We start from the raw sequence: 17,833 nt of genomic DNA on the forward strand, positions 1-17,833 counted from the left end.
AAGGTGTCCTTGTTATGGAAACAGGCTGGGCCAGCTTGAATGGCCTCTCTTCCCGCTTGCTTGAGGCTCGCTGTGGTCTGTTTTGGCAGGACTGAGCTGCAAGTCTATTAATATCTGATTGCAGGATATTTGTAGCTTGGATTATGTTGGCCCTGACCTGCCATTTGCTTTTAGGCTACAATCCGGACTTGCATCCTGGACCTAGCTGTCAACCATCCCTTATTTGGCGGGAAACTCCCTTATTCCAGCACCGTTTCCCGCTGCTGTCCCTTATTGATGATGTCCCTTAAATTTCCCGGGTTTCAAAGGAAGCAGCTCCTCTCCCTCCCTCCCTGCCGGCCAGGGAGGAGGCAGGCTCCAGCTGTGTTGCTTGGCTGCGTTGCTCACCCGATAAGGAGTCTAAGGAATGACTGTGGGGTGGAGCTTGCATGCCTTGTGCCGATCAAATCGGCCACATTGCCTGGGGACTCGCCTTTGCTCAGCGCTTCCCAGCGCAGAGGTGACGGTGGTTTTCCTTGCTGCATCCGCTTTGCGGGGTTGCTGCGCTGTGGGAACCACCTCTTGAGGCTTCGTTTGGCTGCTGGCTGGGATTTCTGCCTTTGGCTCGGAGGGGCTCAGAAGTTGAACATACCTGTGCTTGGAATTGGATGGATACGTCATTGACGGCCCACTCACCCTTGCTGGGGAAAAGGTCTGTCTGGAGTGGGGGCACATAGTGGAGGAAAAGGAAAGGAGCTGGTTGAATACAATGGCGGACGGTGATCTCGTGGGAGGGGGGGCTTTTGGATTTGTTTTGGAGGCTCCTTTGATTGACTGTTATGGGGGAAAGGAAAGGAGCTGTTTGACTAAAATCCCTTATTTTGGCTGCTGATCCCTTATTTTCGAGGCTGCTGGTCCCTTATTTTCAAATCTGTAAGTTGACAGCTATGATCCTGGACTATTAACGGATGCCACCCAGGGAGCGTCCCTAACTGCATCTGTTGGAGAGGCGTATTCTCACTCAAATGCTTCATTGAGTTTCTGTGCTGCTCATTCCAGTTTTCCACTTCACACGTTAGCCCATGGGCATGATGCCAAGTCAATGGAAGGGGGGTGGACTGGGAAGAAACTGGGGAAGGTTAAGTGCAGTAATGTCGGGAACTGGGCAGTTTGGAGCCTGGGCTTGTCAGCCTGGATTGGCTTAATGATGTAATCATCTCAACAGAAATGGAAACGAATGGAGAATCACGTCCTGGTCCTAAATTCCAGATGCCCTCAAAACCTTCCAGTTATCAGAGGCAGATTTAGGGCAGCACAGTCAGTTCCTCAAACTGGGCACCAAGCTGCGGGGGGGGGGGGGGGCGGCGCTGCAGGGCGTCACAACTATGACTTAGTGTAGGTGTAAAATAGAAGGCATGGGGGGGGGATTCTGACCTTGCACAGGGCACTGCTGAAACTTGAAAGACCAAAGTCTGCCTCCGCTGTTATAGAGGCAAGCAGTTGATATTTCTAAAGGGATAGTGGGAATAATAACACACACCTGTAAACTGCTTTACAGCTAAACTTTATTCTGTTCCTCAATACTGTACGGGCTCTGGCGACAAAAATTTGGGAGACAAATGCTGTTGGCTACGACGTAAGGAAGCAATATAGGTAAGCCTCTACTAAATTAAGTTGTGTCTTTGTTTTCCAGTTGCCCTCAGAGAGCTGAGGAACTGTCAGAATGCAATACTACTTCTGAATACGTCAAGGGCTATAACTTATTTCTTATGCTGAAAACATCCCCAGAGAAAAAACTAGTTTTGCGAACTCCCCATATGAATAATTCACTTCTTCAATGTATATATTAATGTAACTTATATGCTAATTGATTTCATCGTTCCCAGAGGCATCCAGCTCCAAGAATGGCTCTCAAGCATCACTTACCATAATTTTAAATCAGATGCATATATATTTATATGAAGATTTTCAAGTATGAATTAGGAATATAATCAATATTTGTCAGCTGTTTACTTCTGATGTGAGGCAGATTTCAAGAAGGCTGAAAAAGGAGAGCTGTTTAAAAATTGGCTAGAAGCATTTTTAAAATAGAATACTTCTCCACTCATCTTAAGCATCGCAACCCTCCCTGAGCATAAACTCCTTAATGTGAGTGTTATCCTGGGCTGAAGTATTCAGCTCTGACCTTTCTTGGAGAGGGAGGGAATAGCTTCTATAGATATCTGTCACTTTTAGAGGTGGCGAGCCTTTCTTTTTACTGATGAAAAAGGGATTTGCCAGAGGTTCAGGTGGTGGCTGAACTGCAACAAAAAGGCAGCCCTGCAGTGTCTGTAATTGAGAATGGCCCCGTGGGAATGACACTGCCTTGTTCTATATCATGGGGGCATTCTTGGTTGGTTGGTGTTTTCAAAGATGGCTGCCTGCAATGGCTGGTAAGACTTAAAGGCCAAGGTTTGTTGGTTTCTATTTCCCTCACTGAGCAGCAACTGCAGTCACAAGGCATTGTTTTGCATTCCACAGTCCAAGTTACTGTTGGATTCCCACGGGAATGGGAGACTGGATGTGACGTTCACTGGTTTCCTGTTTTTTCAGTGTTCTCTCGGTTTCTTTGTTAGAGAGACAGTTGCTTCTCTGCTCTCACAGAGGCAAGATGCATGTTTGTATTCTCTCAGGATAGAGTGGAAATAAAGTTAAGAATGTGGCACATACTGCTTATCCTTCTGCTGTGTGGACTACTCTGCTTGGGCTCAAGATAAGACGAGCCTGTATCAGCTTCAGATGGGCCGAAGCTGGTCCAAGCTGGTGGCCTTATTCAGGATTCCAGGATGCTCACATAGAGATCCAGCCTTAACATTCAGCCTTAACAAAATGGTATAGTTACCATGTGCCTGACTAGAAGTGGGAAGACTCGGGTTCAAATCTTCACTCAGCCATGAGGCTCACTGAGGTGGCCTCAAACCATCCATCAGCCAAACCTCCCTCACAGGATTGCTGTGAGAGTAAAAGGGGGAGGAAGTACCAGGTATGCTGCTTTGTTTATTGGAGGGAAGGTGGGATATAAATGGAAGGAAAGAAAGTGGGGGGGGGGGGCAAGAATAAAGCTGACCCGTACTTGGACTCCTAATTTGGCACTGATCTCTTTAAAATGCACCCTGGGAGATTGCGTTTCAAGTTAGCAAATGGACTTTGTGTCTCTGGGACCCCACCCCCTTCAAACCTCCCTCTTCGCCACTGTGAGCATCAACTCAAAGTGTATCCTTCTGTTTTCTCGTTGAAAACAGCCATACTAATTGAGAGAGCCTACAATAACTGCAGAGACAGCTTCATCTGCAGTCATATTAGTTCTTATTTGGAAGAGAGAGCCAAGCAGAACATAGTTTTTCTGTACTGCGCTGTAATAAGCTGTTGGTGTCTCTGGGAATGTACTGAGTTATTTCAGACCTCTTCTTCATACTAAAGATGATTGTTGAGAAGCAGAAAGAAAAGCAGAAGGAGGCAGGGAGAAATCAGCTTTGTTTCTGCAACACAAAAGAGAGATGTATGTGCATATGTATGTGTATATATATATATATCAGTGCAATTTTTCTAGAAAGAGGTGCAGGAACTCAGCACGAACATCTCCCTTGTTTTCTTATAAAGGCAATGGCACCCACCTGAGAGGTGCTGGAACTGAGTTCTGGTGAAAAAAAGCCTTGCTCTTTGTGGGACGTGCTCTCTCAAGAACCAGTGAGTCAGTGAGTTTCTCTCAGCCTTCCCTGTGCACAGGCAGCAGGAAGGAAAGATGATCGCTGTAGATCATCAGGGCTTTGAGCTTCCAAGTGGGATAGTGGGAGCCATTGCTGCTGATAGGATCTACAGGCGCCCAGTACTTATGTGAGAAAGTGAGGTAGGCCTCTGATCTCCAGAGCAGATAGAAGAATTGGTTCTAGGGACAGGGAACGTCTAAGGGGCTCTTGTCGGTTGTGCGTAATGAATTCTCATGCCTGAGACATTGTCCCGTCTGGCTGTAAATACAAGCCAGACAGTCAGAAACACAAGGAACGAAAAAGAAGCCCAAGGGCACCAAGAAATCCTCCAGTTTTCACAGGCGATGAAATTACAGGGGACTGGAGTATGCTATGGTCCTTGGGCAACTCCTACTGAATAAGATTGCATGTCTGCAATTCTGTTGAGAGTTAGGCTGATTATATCCTATTGTGCTCAAGGAGATTTAGGCAGCTTCAGGGATTGTAGGCTATGACTCTTTTCTGTGCAGCATCTAGCACTTTGTTGGAATGACTGATGGTGATAACGGCAACAACTTCTCTTCACTCTTCTAGAAAACTAGCCAAATCCACCTTGATCCTGGTCCTTGTCTTTGGTGTGCATTACTTTGTCTTCGTATGCCTGCCTCACACGTTCACTGGGCTAGGCTGGGAGATCCGGATGCACTGCGAGCTCTTCTTCAACTCATTCCAGGTGTGCTGATGTTGGTGCTTATAAGCCGTAACTGTTCACTTAGGCTAACTGGAGAGGAGGTTGTTGCTGGGAGGCAGTAGATCCTTCACAGGCAGCTGAATGTGGCGAGAAGGTATTTGTCCAAGACTCTGGAATATGCAAGGAGACCTCGTGTACCTCCGAGGGCTGGAGAACTGGAACCATTTTGGGAGAGTGCCAAACTTAATTGCGATGCTTGTGCTTCTTTAAACCTAAATAGCATCTGCAGGAGGGGCTGAACAAGACTGGGACTGTGGGGAGGGAGCATCACCTCTCTTTCTTGCTGTGGTCCTGGTAAAAATTGTACTTCCCCCCCAAATCTGCTATTTGCATTTGGAAATAGCTATTTCCCTTCTGATGCAAATAGCAGCTTGCAGAAAGATTTCTGCCAAGAGGGTGTTGGCCTTTCCCACTCCCACAGTTCCACACCTTCCTAAGGCCTCCTTGCCTGCAGCTGCTATTTACGTCTGCATCTTTACCTTTAAAGAAAGATGCATTTTAACTGCATCCATGCAATTAATCTTGTGCCTAGGTTAACTTTAAGAGTTTGCATTTGCTGTGCTCCCCCCCCCCTTTTGCAGGGTGAGCTCAGCATCTTTTACTATGCCGAAGGCAGGTGTAAATACCAACGATTCCAGTGCTGATTTAGTGACTGGTCTCTCTTTCTCTCTCCATGCCTGCCCCATCATCAGCCCTTCCCAGTTTAGGCTGTCTTGGTGGCTTCCTTCAGAAATGTTTTAAAGTTTCCCATAAAATGCTCATTTGCCACCATTTTAAAACAAGAAGTGCTACCGATTGTTTTGGGGTTTTTAAATTGGTATTTAATTGATTTTTCCCAATTATAAAGCAATAAAGCGATTTTAAAAAAGAAAAAGTGCTCCCCATTGTAATAATGTTGTGCAAAACTGCTGCAGGAACTGAAGGAAGATTTAGGCACCAGCCAATCAGTGCTGTGCAGAGCAGGCTTCTGCTGCAAACTCATGCAACCAGTTTTCACTGATTTTTTGGGGGGTGGGGTGGTGGTGTCTAGCTCCAGAGGTTGCTGGGCTTCAACTCCTGTCACCCTCACCCATTGGCCATGTTGGCTGGGGCAGATTCAAACTGGAGTCCAACTACCTCTGAAAAGCCACTGGGTCAGCACTCGGGCTGTAAATGCACCTTGAAATTTTTAACAGATGCAGAAGAGGGAAGACAAAATGAATATGAATCCAAACATTGCATCCTCTTTCTTCCTTCTCTTTGGCTCTCTGCTAAAGTGACACATGTTTAAAGCTATTATATAAGCCCCGTGTTTGTTTCCTGTGAGTCTGGTTTTGTTTTTTTGTAAAGTGCTGAACGAGCCAGCCTTTGATCATCCAAACTCGGCAGCAGCTGTATATGTTCATTTGCAGCAAAGATGTGCAGTCCTTCAAAGTAGGTGCTGCAAAACTCTTCTGTTGTTTTCTTTGTGGGTTGCCACAGGAAGGCCCTGTGAAGATCTACCCCTCAGATTCTGTTTGTCTCTTATAAAACCTGCTTCCTTTTCCCATCAGTCTGGGATTCTTTTGGTTTCTGGTGTTGGAGTGGCAACACCATGGAAATAGAGTAAGATCAATGCATTGCTTAAGTTCTTGTTTATTTAAGGCTCTTGCATACCTCTTTTCATGCGGCACACACATCATAATACATTTGATGTGCATGGCATGACTCGAAGAATCCTGGGGACTATAGTATGCTAAGGATGTTGGGAATTGCTCCCCCAACCTCCCCACCCCCCCAGCCCCCAGCCCATTTCTGGAGGCCCAGAGGGAGGAGAGGTGGGAAAGCAGAAGTCCTTGACTAGGGCTTCCGCTGATGGGATAATAATAATAATAATAATAATAATAATAATAATAATAATAATAATTTATTATTTATACCCTGCCCATCTGGCTGGGTTTCCCCAGCCACTCTGGGTGGCTTCCAATAAAACACTAAAATACAATAACCTATTAAACATTAAAAGCTTCCCTAAACACGGCTGCCTTCAGATGTCTTCTAAAAGTTTGGTAGTTACTTTTCTCTTTGACATCTGACGGGAGGGTGTTCCACAGGGCGGGTGCCACTACCGAGAAGGCCCTCTGCCTCGTTCCCTGTAACTTGGCTTCTTGCAGCGAGGGAACCCCAGAAGGCCCTCGGCGCTGGACCTCAGTGTCCAGGCAGAACGATGGAGGTGGAGACGCTCCTTCAGGTATACTGGACCGAGGCCGTTTAGGGCTTTAAAGGTCATCACCAACACTTTGAATTGTGCTCGGAAACATACTGGGAGCCAGTGTAGTTCTTTTAAGACCAGTGTTATATGGTCTCAGTGGCCACTCCCAGTCACCAGTCTAACTGCCGAATTCTGGATTAATTACAGTTTCTGGGTCACCTTCAAAGGTAGCCCCACATAGAGCACATTGCAGTAGTCCAAGTGAGAAATAACTAGAGCATGCACCACTCTGGCGAGACAGTCTGCGGGCAGGGAGGGTCTCAGCCTGCGTACCAGATGGAGCTGGTAAACAGCTGCCCTGCAGCTGACTCCTGCCCCATGCATTTTAAATGCGCGGTCCAAACGCAGCCTCAGGTGAAACTCACAAAGCAGATCACTTGAGATGATTACAACAATAAGCATCAAGTTTTTTTAAAGTTACAATATAATAGAAGAGATGACTTGAATCAATAGCAGAAATCTACAAATTGCGTTGGCAATTTGAAATTTCTCCCCCAGTCTCTTTCGATAAATAGAATTGAATGCAGCAGAAAGATCAATGGAAGCTGCATAAAGTTTCGTCTTCTTTGTGTATTTCCTTACAATATGGTTCAGAGTAAAACATTGATCAGTCCTTTGAACCACGCTTGTTCTACATGAATAACGATGCCATTTTGCATCCAGTCAGTTAATTGTTGAAGGAAATACTGTGCATATAGTTTGGAGGAGAAGTCTAACCAGCTAATTGGCCAATAGTTTTGTGGCTCCTTCCTATTCCCTTTCTTACAAATCACTAAAATGACTTTCATTGTCCACCCAGAGGGCGTTTAGCCTGGGCTGTTTATGCTGGTAAATAAGTCAGCCAGGATAGGTCTCCACCATTAAATGTAATCCTTGTAGAGCTCAGAGGGAAGCAAATATTATCCAGGAGTTTTCTTCGATTTCAGGCAGGAAATAAGGGCCTTTGTCTCATACAGGAGTTTAGTTGTGTTTTAGGAATGTTTGAAAAATCATTACACACTACTGGCATTACACACAGACTGACCACCACGTATATTGGAGAAATATTTAACCCAATCAGAGGCAGGAATTGAGACTTCCTGTGATGATCTCACTTCATTTAAACCCCGGGCCACCAGTTCCCAAAATTTGTCTTCTCTCCAACTTGTTTGTTTAGAAAATGCTATTATCACAAATGTGTTAATGACAACAGGGTTTGTGGGTTGTTGTGGGTTTTTTTGTAACCCATCGGATTTAGCCCACTCGTTTGTTGTGAATCGCTCTTGCATGGCTGGGGCAACATTTAAATCACCCATCCACATGTGGACTGGGGCTGATTTGCACAGACCTGCCAATTGCCCCATTTTTAGTGAGACATCCTAGATCATGGAAGCCATTCCCAGCTTCTGGTTTGATCCTGGAATGTCTCGTCTTTTGCTTTTGTTTTTTAATACTTTATTTTTGTTTTTTATAACAATGTTCATACAGTGGTACCTCAGGTTACATACGCTTCAGGTTACACACTCCGCTAACCCAGAAATAGTGCTTCAGGTTAAGAACTTTGCTTCAGGATGAGAACAGAAATCGTGCTCCGGCGGTGTGGCAGCAGCAGGAGGCCCCATTAGCTAAAGTGGTACCTCAGGTTAAGAACAGTTTCAGGTTAAATACGGACCTCCGGAACGAATTAAGTACTTAACCCGAGGTACCACTGTATACATTTAAATCATTTTCAATTTGTACACATCTGAGATTACTTAAATCCCTGGACTCCCCCCCCCCCCCATGGTTTCCAATTTTTTCTATTCGTTCTATTGCATCTAATTACATTTTTCAATTTCATGTTTATCCTTTTTTAACTTAAGTCATATTACATTATAAGTGGTATTACAATTCTGCTAGCATTTTTAGATATCTACAGTGGTCTTTAAGATACGCTATAAAAAAAATTCCATTCTTGACTATTTTTTTATCATCTTGGTGTCTGCTCTTCAGAGTTATCTTCGCCATTCAGCATAGTCCATCATCTTGGTTATCAAATTCTTCTTTGGCTGGGACTTTCTCTTTTTTTGGTTCAGTGCTCTGGTGCGAGTGCGAGATTTTGTTTCAAAGAACTGGTGATGTATTCTTGCACCCTGGTAGGGTGCTGATTCCATGGGAAAGGCTCTGGCTCTGTTGTTGAGTCCTTCAAGTATTCTCCTGGGTGCAAGAGCCAGTCATGGAGAAACGTCTCCTGTGCCAGCCCATCGGGAGCATCAGCTAACAGGGCATCTGAGTATCTTCCTTGCTTATGGTGTCAATTGGCTTAGGGCCAGCAGACATACAGGAGCTGCCATTTGGCTCAAAGGATGCATATGCATATATATATATATATATATATATATATATATATATAGTACTTACTACTGAAATATTAAAATATTGCATCTCACTTTTTAGCCCCTCGTTCACAAATTTCAGTTCAGCTGCATCCATGTGTAATTCTTGCTTCAAAGTGGAGATAGTGAAATGACTGATATTCTTTAATTGTTCTTTATTCTCCTGCAGGGTTTCTTTGTCTCCATCCTCTACTGCTACTGTAATGGAGAGGTAAGTCACTAGATGAATTGGGACAGGTGGCCTTCCTAGCTGTGAAATGGGGTGGCCAGTCAGCAGGTGTATTTGGGACAGTGAATGAGATTTTAAGAAGTTGCTACCTGTTCCAAGCCACACACACAAACACACATTTTTAATAAGGCAGATGTTTAGGTATAAAGAAACACATAATTATATATGTGTGATTGAAATGACCTGTAAAGCATGAGAGGAAGACTGTGCATGTTGCTTTGGATCCCAGCTTCTATTTATAATTTCGATTTCTCTTCTTATAAAATGCTTCCAATGAGATTGCATTGGTTTTACTTCTAGAGTATGGCACCCTTGGGTTCTGTCTAAGAAAGTGCAGTTTGTTAAAAACCAGTAAGGACTCTCTCCCCTGGCCAGCCATATGCCAACACAAGGTGGAGGCAGGAGAGAAAGCTTGTTTCCATTAGAAATGAGTGATAGGACCTCATTTGTAATTTACCAGCCACTCCTGTTGCACCTCATTAGGTGGTTTAATTAACTTACTGCCCTCTGGGCATTATTCTTCAGGTTTGCTAAGGGTGGGAAAGAAGGAGAGACAGAGAGATTTGAGTAATGACCATGACATATAAACACTTGAATAACTTTTTCTCTCTTAAATAGTTCTCACAAAGCGCAACGCAATAATTAAATTTCATGTTTTTAGGTCGTTGTTTTGTGCAGTGACTGGAACTAATATTTCATGTAGATTCCAGATAAGATCTCTCTATTTTAAAAAGGTTTCTAGACCTCATGGTGTTAGAAATAAGAGCTAAATAAATAAATTACCAGCTCTTGTTGCTTCAGCAGAGCTTCTGTGTCTGGTGTGGCTCTCTGTCCTTCTGTTGCATAGTTTTTTTAATATACTGTATATACCTCCAAAACATATATAATTGTGCTCTCCTACCTACTCACTCAGGTGGCGCTGTGGGTTAAACCACAGAGCCTAGGACTTGCTGATCAGAAGGTCGGTGGTTCAAATCCCCGTGACGGGGTGAGCTCCCATTGCTCAGTACCTGCTCCTGCCAACCTAGCAGTTCGAAAGCACGTCAAAGTGCAAGTAGATAAATAGGTACTGCTCCGGCGGGAAGGTAAACGGTGTTTCCGTGTGCTGCTCTGGTTCGCCAGAAGCGGCTTAGTCATGCTGGCCACATGACCCGGAAGCTGTATGCCGGCTCCCTCGGCCAATAAAGCGAGATGAGCGCTGGAACCCCAGAGTTGGTCATGACTGGACCTAATGGTCAGGGGTCCCTTTACCTTTACCCTGCCCACTCACCACAGCTTCCACTTGCCCCTTAATGCTTCTGCTGAAGAGAAGGCATGGCTCCTAGTTTAATTTGGCAGTCCAAGCAAATATTAATTGAATGAATGTTTCATTTTATTATTACTAACACAACTGGACGTAGTTGCAGTTGTTCTGGTGAGGAACAGGGGGAGCTGTATGTTTGTTCCTATATTCAAAATTATATTTTAAAGAAGATGACGACATTGGCCTAACACTCTTCCTTTGCGTTTTGATCCGGCCATTTTCTTCCCCTCCAGGTGCAGGCTGAGATCAAGAAGACCTGGGCTAGGTGGAACCTGGCTGTGGACTGGGAGAGGGTGGCTCCTTGTGGGAGCTATCGCTACGGCTCTGTCCACACGAACATGACGCACAGCACCAGCAGCCAGTCTCAGATGGCGGCCAGTTCCCGCATGGTAGTGATTTCCACCAGGGCTGGCAAGAATGTCACCCGGCAGAACGACACCCAGATAACTTTGCCCGGGTATGTTAGGAGCAACTCTGAACAGGACTGTGTGCGCTGGTGGACTCATGAAGAGGCTGAAAAAGAAGAAGAGGAGGAGGAGAAAAAGCTGGATGCTATTTCTCTCAAGGAGCCCTTTACACTACAGGGCCATTGCGCAGGCTCCCTTAACGAGGAGGTGACGGAGAGCAGGGCTGAAGTAGAGGCAGCACTTTAGCAAGCCAGAGAGGCATGAAAGAGAGGCCGGGAATTAAAAATAATAATGGGCAGGCCCGTCTTCTCCTACCCAAGTTACTAAGCTCTGCATCAGAGCCCGCCATCTTGGCTCATCTTCATCAAAAGCTTCCTCAGACACAGCTCATGTCATGTGCTGACTCAGATCTGTGTAGCCCACTGTCATCGACGGGCTCTTTGCTGTCTCAGGCCAAAGCTTCTCTCAGAGCTGCAACCAGGGCTTCCTCACCGTAGAGAGCAGGGGGTTTTCTGCCTGCAAAGCACATCTTCTACTGAGCTCTTCGTGACCCAGGAGCCTCACAAGCATTTCTGCACTGCATGATGTCCCTGTGTTAGCAAGAGGTTTTTTCTGCCTTAAAAACATCAGGGGCACCAGTGAAGTCGAAATTCAGTGGAGTTTAGGCAGAAGAGAATTATTTTGATTAATGGAAGCTTCACACACCATTCACACACACAAACTTATATATGAAGTCCAAATAATACAAAATCACAGCCATCATACCTATCCCCACTAATGAGGCCAGAAGTCCTTGCCAATCAGATATGTTGCAGCAAAGCCAAACTCATGTTCACATCCCTTCCAACATGTAACAAATGTCAGCACTGAGTCAAAGATGTGTGCGACCATAATGTTCCCCCTTAACTGTATCATATGTGCATTTCCTCTCATTGTTATGAATCTGGTCGATCTCCCCAGCCCCTCAAATGTTTGTTTATTTGTGATAATTGTAGGCTGCCTTTTAGGGCACTTGGCCTCACAAGGCAGATTCCATGAAAAGGAAAATACAATACACAAGTCAGAAATACAAACGACATATCAACCACCATTAAAACAATAACATATAGTAAGCATGAAAGATGACCACAGCGTTAAAAATTACAGTATCAGACCAGCATAATATCATTGAATCTACTTAAATGTTAACATTTCAATCCCAACATGTTTCTAGGAAAAGGCAATTCAGAATAGGTCGGTCTTTAAAACTCACTTCCAGCCCAAAAGAAGGGAGGAGGCGATCACACATGTCACACCCTGAAAAGACTTCCGCCATTATGGGGCTACAAACAAAAAGCCCCTGTCTCTCATGAAAGCCAGATAAATCTCAGTCATGGACATGTGTGAATGGCCTCTGGTGCTAATCTGAAAGCACAGGCAAATTGATGAGAGGGAAGCTGGTCTTTGAAATAACCTGATCCAAAACCATTAGGGCTTTAGAGAGCCACACCTGTATCTTAAATAAGAGCATAATAAGAGTCCTGCTGGATCTGTCCAAAGACCCAAATTCTCCTGTTCTTCTAGTGGCTGACCAGGTGCCTATTGGAGTCTGCAAGCAGCGCTTTCCCCACTTTGTTGGCAAGCAACTGGTATTTGGAGACCGCTGCCTGCAGTCTGGGAGGTAATACACAGCCTTCATGGCTAGCAGCTGTCGATAGCCTTATGCACTGTTCACTTTTCATGGTGAATGCCATAGCTTATGTGCTGTGTGGAAGGGAAAAAACCCATTTGGCCTCTCGTGCATCTCCCATTATTCAACCACATTGTGGAATTTGCCTTTTCCTTTCTTTTTTACAATTTTTTAATTGGTTTTTGCAGTTTACATTTGTGTTCAAATCAATCATAATCATAAAGGATTCCCTGATTCCTTGGACTTTCCTCTCCCCCTCCGTGGGTTCCTTTTTCAACTGCATCTTACAAGATTCTCCATTTTCTTAAAATTCCCCATTTCCCCATAGTTCTTGTTACATTATAAGTACTGTTATAGTCCTGCCAAAGTTTTTAGTTGCTTACAGTGTTCTCCAAGGTAACTTACAAATTTTTCCCATTCCTTATTAAAATTTCTGTCTTCTTGATTTCTGATCTTCCCGGTCATTTTTGCCATTTCGGCGTAATCCATCATCTTTATCAGCCATTCATCTCTGAATGGGACTTTGTCTTCTTTCCATCTCTGAGCCAAAAGTATCCACTCTGCTGTTGTCGTATACTTAAATAGTCTTTCCTTTGGTTTTTCTGCACCAAAAACGCCCAATAGAAAAGCTTCTGGTTTTTTTACAAAGGTTATTTAAAACATTTTTCAGCTCATAAATCATTTCCCAGATTGCTTTTGTTATTTTGCATGCCCACTACATATGGTGGAATGTGCCTGGAATTTTCCACAGCTGCCACAGTTCAACATTTTTCTTGTCTTATCCACCACTTGTCCTATCCTGGGACCCCTTGCCTTCAGAGCAGGTGCTTCAGCCTAGAGCTACAGCCCAGAACATCTAATCAGAACACAGAAACCAACCTTATAGCAAGCCTGACGGTTGATTCATCTAGCATCACCTTTCCAGGGTTTCAGACAGGAGTTTGTCCCAGGCCTATTTGGAGATGTTTGGACTTGATTAAGGAGCTTTATGCATGTAGGACGTTTGCTTTTTCCACTGAGCTACAGTCCTCATACTAAGAACAAAGTACAAAGCTTTCTAGGAAAAGTATGATGAGGATTCGACTTTGATCTGCAGCGGAGAAACTTGAAAATACATTATCTCTCTCCCTCGGCTCATTTTTAAAATGTAATTTAAAATTTTAAAAATGTGAAAACATCAGCTTGGAAAAAAAGAGGTGAAAGAAAAGTGTAAAAGACCACAGTTCTTCAGATAAAATACACATAAGACAACAGCTACTGGGGGGGAAACAACATTGTTGAAAAAGCGGAACGTAAATGAAAGGGAAATACAAGCTTGGACTCACATTGTCAGGGGTGCTTTTGTAGAACATTAGTGGAAATGAGCCTCCCAGATTTTAGTAATTTTATGTCTAATTGATTTCTTTGGAGGAGGCATGTGCTTGAGCATGAAACTAGACCTTTGGCAGCAGGCCCAGGTCTTGGAACCTGTGTTTCCATCAAACACTTGAGAGGAGTGAAGGTTGTGATTTGGAGAAGAAAGGCAGCAGTCAAGACAGGGAGCGCTTAACTCAATTGCCTCCTGCTATTTCTCCCTTTCAGCAATGACAAACCTAGACAGCATCTTTAAAAGCAGAGACATCACCTTGCCAACAAAGGTCCGTATAGTTAAAGCTATGGTTTTCCCAGTAGTGATGTATGGAAGTGAGAGCTGGACCATAAAGAAGGCTGATTGCTGAAGAATTGATGCTTTTGAATTATGGTGCTGGAGGAGACTCTTGAGAGTCCCATGGACTGCAAGAAGATCAAACCTATTCATTCTGAAGGAAATCAGCCCTGAGTGCTCACTGGAAGGACAGATCCTGAAGCTGAGGCTCCAATACTTTGGCCACCTCATGAGAAGAGAAGACTCCCTGGAAAAGACCCTGATGTTGGGAAAGATGGAGGGCACAAGGAGAAGGGGACGACAGAGGATGAGATGGTTGGACAGTGTTCTCGAAGCTACCAGCATGAGTTTGACCAAACTGTGGGAGGCAGTGGAAGACAGGAGTGCCTGGCGTGCTCTGGTCCATGGGGTCACGAAGAGTCGGACATGACTAAGCGACTAAACAACAACAACAAATGTCTCCCTTTCATCTCTCTCACCTGGTAGCATTTTTCCTAGCTGGGTTCCCAAATATATGGTTGGTTCACTTCAGGAAAAAGTACAGGGAAAACACTAAGACCCTTTCCTGCCACGTCTCCAGTCTGTTGCCAAGGGTCCACCCAAACACAAAATGCTTCATTGTGACAACACTGGACATAATCCAGGAAAAATGTTTGCTCCCTATTGTCTGACTAAGCTTTGTTTGCTTATTGATTTGTTAATATGTGTGTGGGTTTATAAATTGGTGCCGCCTGTATTTTCAGCAGGTATTTGCCTACTCAAATACACGAGAATTAATGTTAATTGATGTTAGCAGCTATACTGAAGTTGATAAACCTGTTTAACCGTGTAAATATTGTGAAGTGGTGCACAAGATCTATTAAATTTTGTTTTGTTTTTAAGTTCTGTCTGCTTTGCTTAAAAAAAAAATCATTTGAGGGAAAGAGATTGGGTTGTATGCAGCATAGCACCAAGTTAAAGTCACTTGGTGTTATACTTCTTGCACAAGAAATAGTGCAAGAACATTACCAAAGATTGTTGTGCCACAGATTGTGCAGCCAGAATCAGCTGTTACCTATCAAGTTTGGGACTCCTTTGTTGCACAGCCTTTAAGCTCTTGCACCCAGTGGACAGAGGAGGTGAGACACAGCCGATTGAACTGTAATGACACCGAGGTGTAAAGCCCTTGGTTCAGATCTCATCACCATGATTGCTCCCTTCATGCATGACTCTCAAGAAGTGATCTTAGCTGAAATTGTGTAGGCAAAACCCATGCAATCAAGTTCAGGGTGTAACCTACTGATTATTAACATTATAAATGAGTCGAATGGAAAGAAAAGAGCTGGTTCATTCCTCTCTCTTGATGACTATAAGGCTTTTGATAATATTGGTTCATTGTTTTTGACACACCTGCTAAACAAATTTAAATTTGGATCTAAGTTCTTGCACCTCATTAAACAACTATACTCCAAATCAAAGGCAATCATTTCAATCAATGGCTTTGATACTCAAGCTATAGGTCTCTTAAAGAGCTGCCCTCTGTTTTTTTTTTTTGTTTTTTTTTAAGAAGCGTTTGGATTTGATATCCCGCCTTTCACTCCCTTTACGGAGTCTCAAAGCGGCTAACATTCTCCTTTCCCTTCCTCCCCCACAACAAACACTCTGTGAGGTGAGTGGGGCTGAGAGACTTCAGAGAAGTGTGACTGGCCCAAGGTCACTCAGCAGCTGCATGTGGAGGAGCGGAGACACGAACCCGGTTCCCCAGATTACGTGACTACCGCTCTTAACTACTACACCACGCTGGCTCTCAGAGCTGCCCTCTGTTAATGGCAACAGAGGGCAGCTCTTTAAGAGATCTATAGCTTGAGCATCAAAGCCATTGATTGAAATGATTGCCTTTGATTTGGAGTAGAGTTGCTTAATGAGGTGCAAGAACTTAGATCCAAATTTAAATTTGGATTGTGTTGTTTGTGTTGTTCATAGAGCTACTAGTCATGCAACTACGTAGATGCTTCTATAGATGAGGTCAACGTACGGAACAAGGTACACAAAGTGAATATGTTTGCAAATAACACCCTCTTATTTTTGCAAAATCCAACAGCAGCCCTTGAGTCACAATGACAGAAACGTATCACAGTTGTAGCAGGATTGCAAATCAACTATTCTAAATCCGTGCTCCTTCCTATCAATTTAGATGACACTAGAAGAGACTTGTGACTTCTCTCCATTTACCACAGTGCATGGAAGATTTAAGTACTTAGCTATTAGCCTCATGGCAGGCACAAGACAACTGGGACTTAGAAACTATAGGGGACTGTATAAAAGCATTCAACAAGAACTTAGGTAATGGAAACATCTCAGCCTTAGCTGGCTTGGGTGATTGGTGTGGTCAAAATGTCTGTGTTACCTAAGTTCTTACTCTTTCCCCCCCCCCCCAAGTTTTGCCTATTCCCATCCCTCCTCTTCAGCTAAAGAGATGGCAAAACAAACTCGATGCATTTGTGTCAGGAGGCAAAAAAATCTGGGATAAGCTACCAAATTCTCTACAGACATAGAACAGAAGTAGGGATGTAACATTAAGTATAACTTAATGTTATACTATGCTGCTTTTCAAATCAAATCCTTGATTCCATTGCTCAGGGGAAGAACAGAAGCATCCACCAAGCCAATTATAGTTTGCCATTTGCTTTCAAAACTTAATGCGTATTTTTGGAATTTGAGCCCCTTTCTGGGCAAAAAGATTCCAGCATTGCAGGGGTTTGGGCTAGACGACTCTCGTGGCCCCTTCCAACTCTATGAGTTTTCACATTTATTGCTATCTTTCTATATAACAACAACAACAACAACAACAACAACAACAACAATAATAATAATTTATTATTTGTACCCCAGCCACTTTGGGCGGCTTCCAACAAAGATTAAAAATACATTAAAATGTCACACATTAAAAACTTCCCTTAGAATGCTTCATCCTGTTAGCTGTTTTTTATTACATTTTGTACATTCCCTTGAGGTTTGTGGATGCAATAGATAGATAAATAAACAAAAGCAGCTCCCTCTGTGGAAAGTTGGTTTCACTCTCAAATAGAACTATTACTACAAAATTGTCTTGAGCACCCGGCTACAAAAGCTGGACACCCTTTTCCCTTCTGAATCATACCTATGTGAGATGTATGATGCAGAATCATTAAGAAGATTTCACTTATGGTAAGTACAAATATATTCGCAAGTGAAACAGCAAGCACCTGTTCTTTGTCAAAATTACTTCTTTTGCTAAATCTCTTTGTTAACACCTCTGTGCTGAAACCAGTGTTCTTCCTTCGGAGCTGCTGACAGCATGTCCATTTTTTTAAAAGATGTGGAAATAATCAGGAACAGAGTAAAACCATTGTTACTGACCATCAGGACTGAGGGACAGGGCTCACAAGGTGATAGAACTGGAACATGCTGCTCCTGACCTGAGGACACTTACGAAAGCCAAATAGATTCTCTGCTCTATGAGATGATAACATGCTTCTCTTGCAAAGTTGCTGTAGGTATTTCTGCATCACCCTTTAACAAC

The 17,833-nt window shown here is 43.7% G+C and overlaps 1 protein-coding gene across 3 annotated transcripts in view; it reads left to right on the forward strand.

The window, feature by feature from the left end:
• Positions 1–15,173, forward strand: part of PTH2R (parathyroid hormone 2 receptor) — a 46,350-nt gene extending 31,177 nt beyond the window's left edge. For all 3 annotated transcript variants that reach the window (XM_081017428.1, XM_081017429.1, XM_081017430.1), the window contains 4 exons: positions 1,538–1,632; positions 4,299–4,437; positions 9,209–9,250; positions 10,805–15,173. In XM_081017428.1, the coding sequence (XP_080873554.1) occupies positions 1,538–1,632; positions 4,299–4,437; positions 9,209–9,250; positions 10,805–11,224 (696 nt within the window). In that variant the 3' untranslated portion in view covers positions 11,225–15,173. The remainder of the gene's footprint in view (positions 1–1,537; positions 1,633–4,298; positions 4,438–9,208; positions 9,251–10,804) is intronic.
• Positions 15,174–17,833: the final 2,660 nt, after the last annotated feature.

The sequence above is a fragment of the Podarcis pityusensis genome (genome assembly GCF_964106645.2).
Source record: "Podarcis pityusensis genome assembly, chromosome: 1".
Classification (NCBI taxonomy): Eukaryota; Metazoa; Chordata; class Lepidosauria; order Squamata; family Lacertidae; genus Podarcis; species Podarcis pityusensis.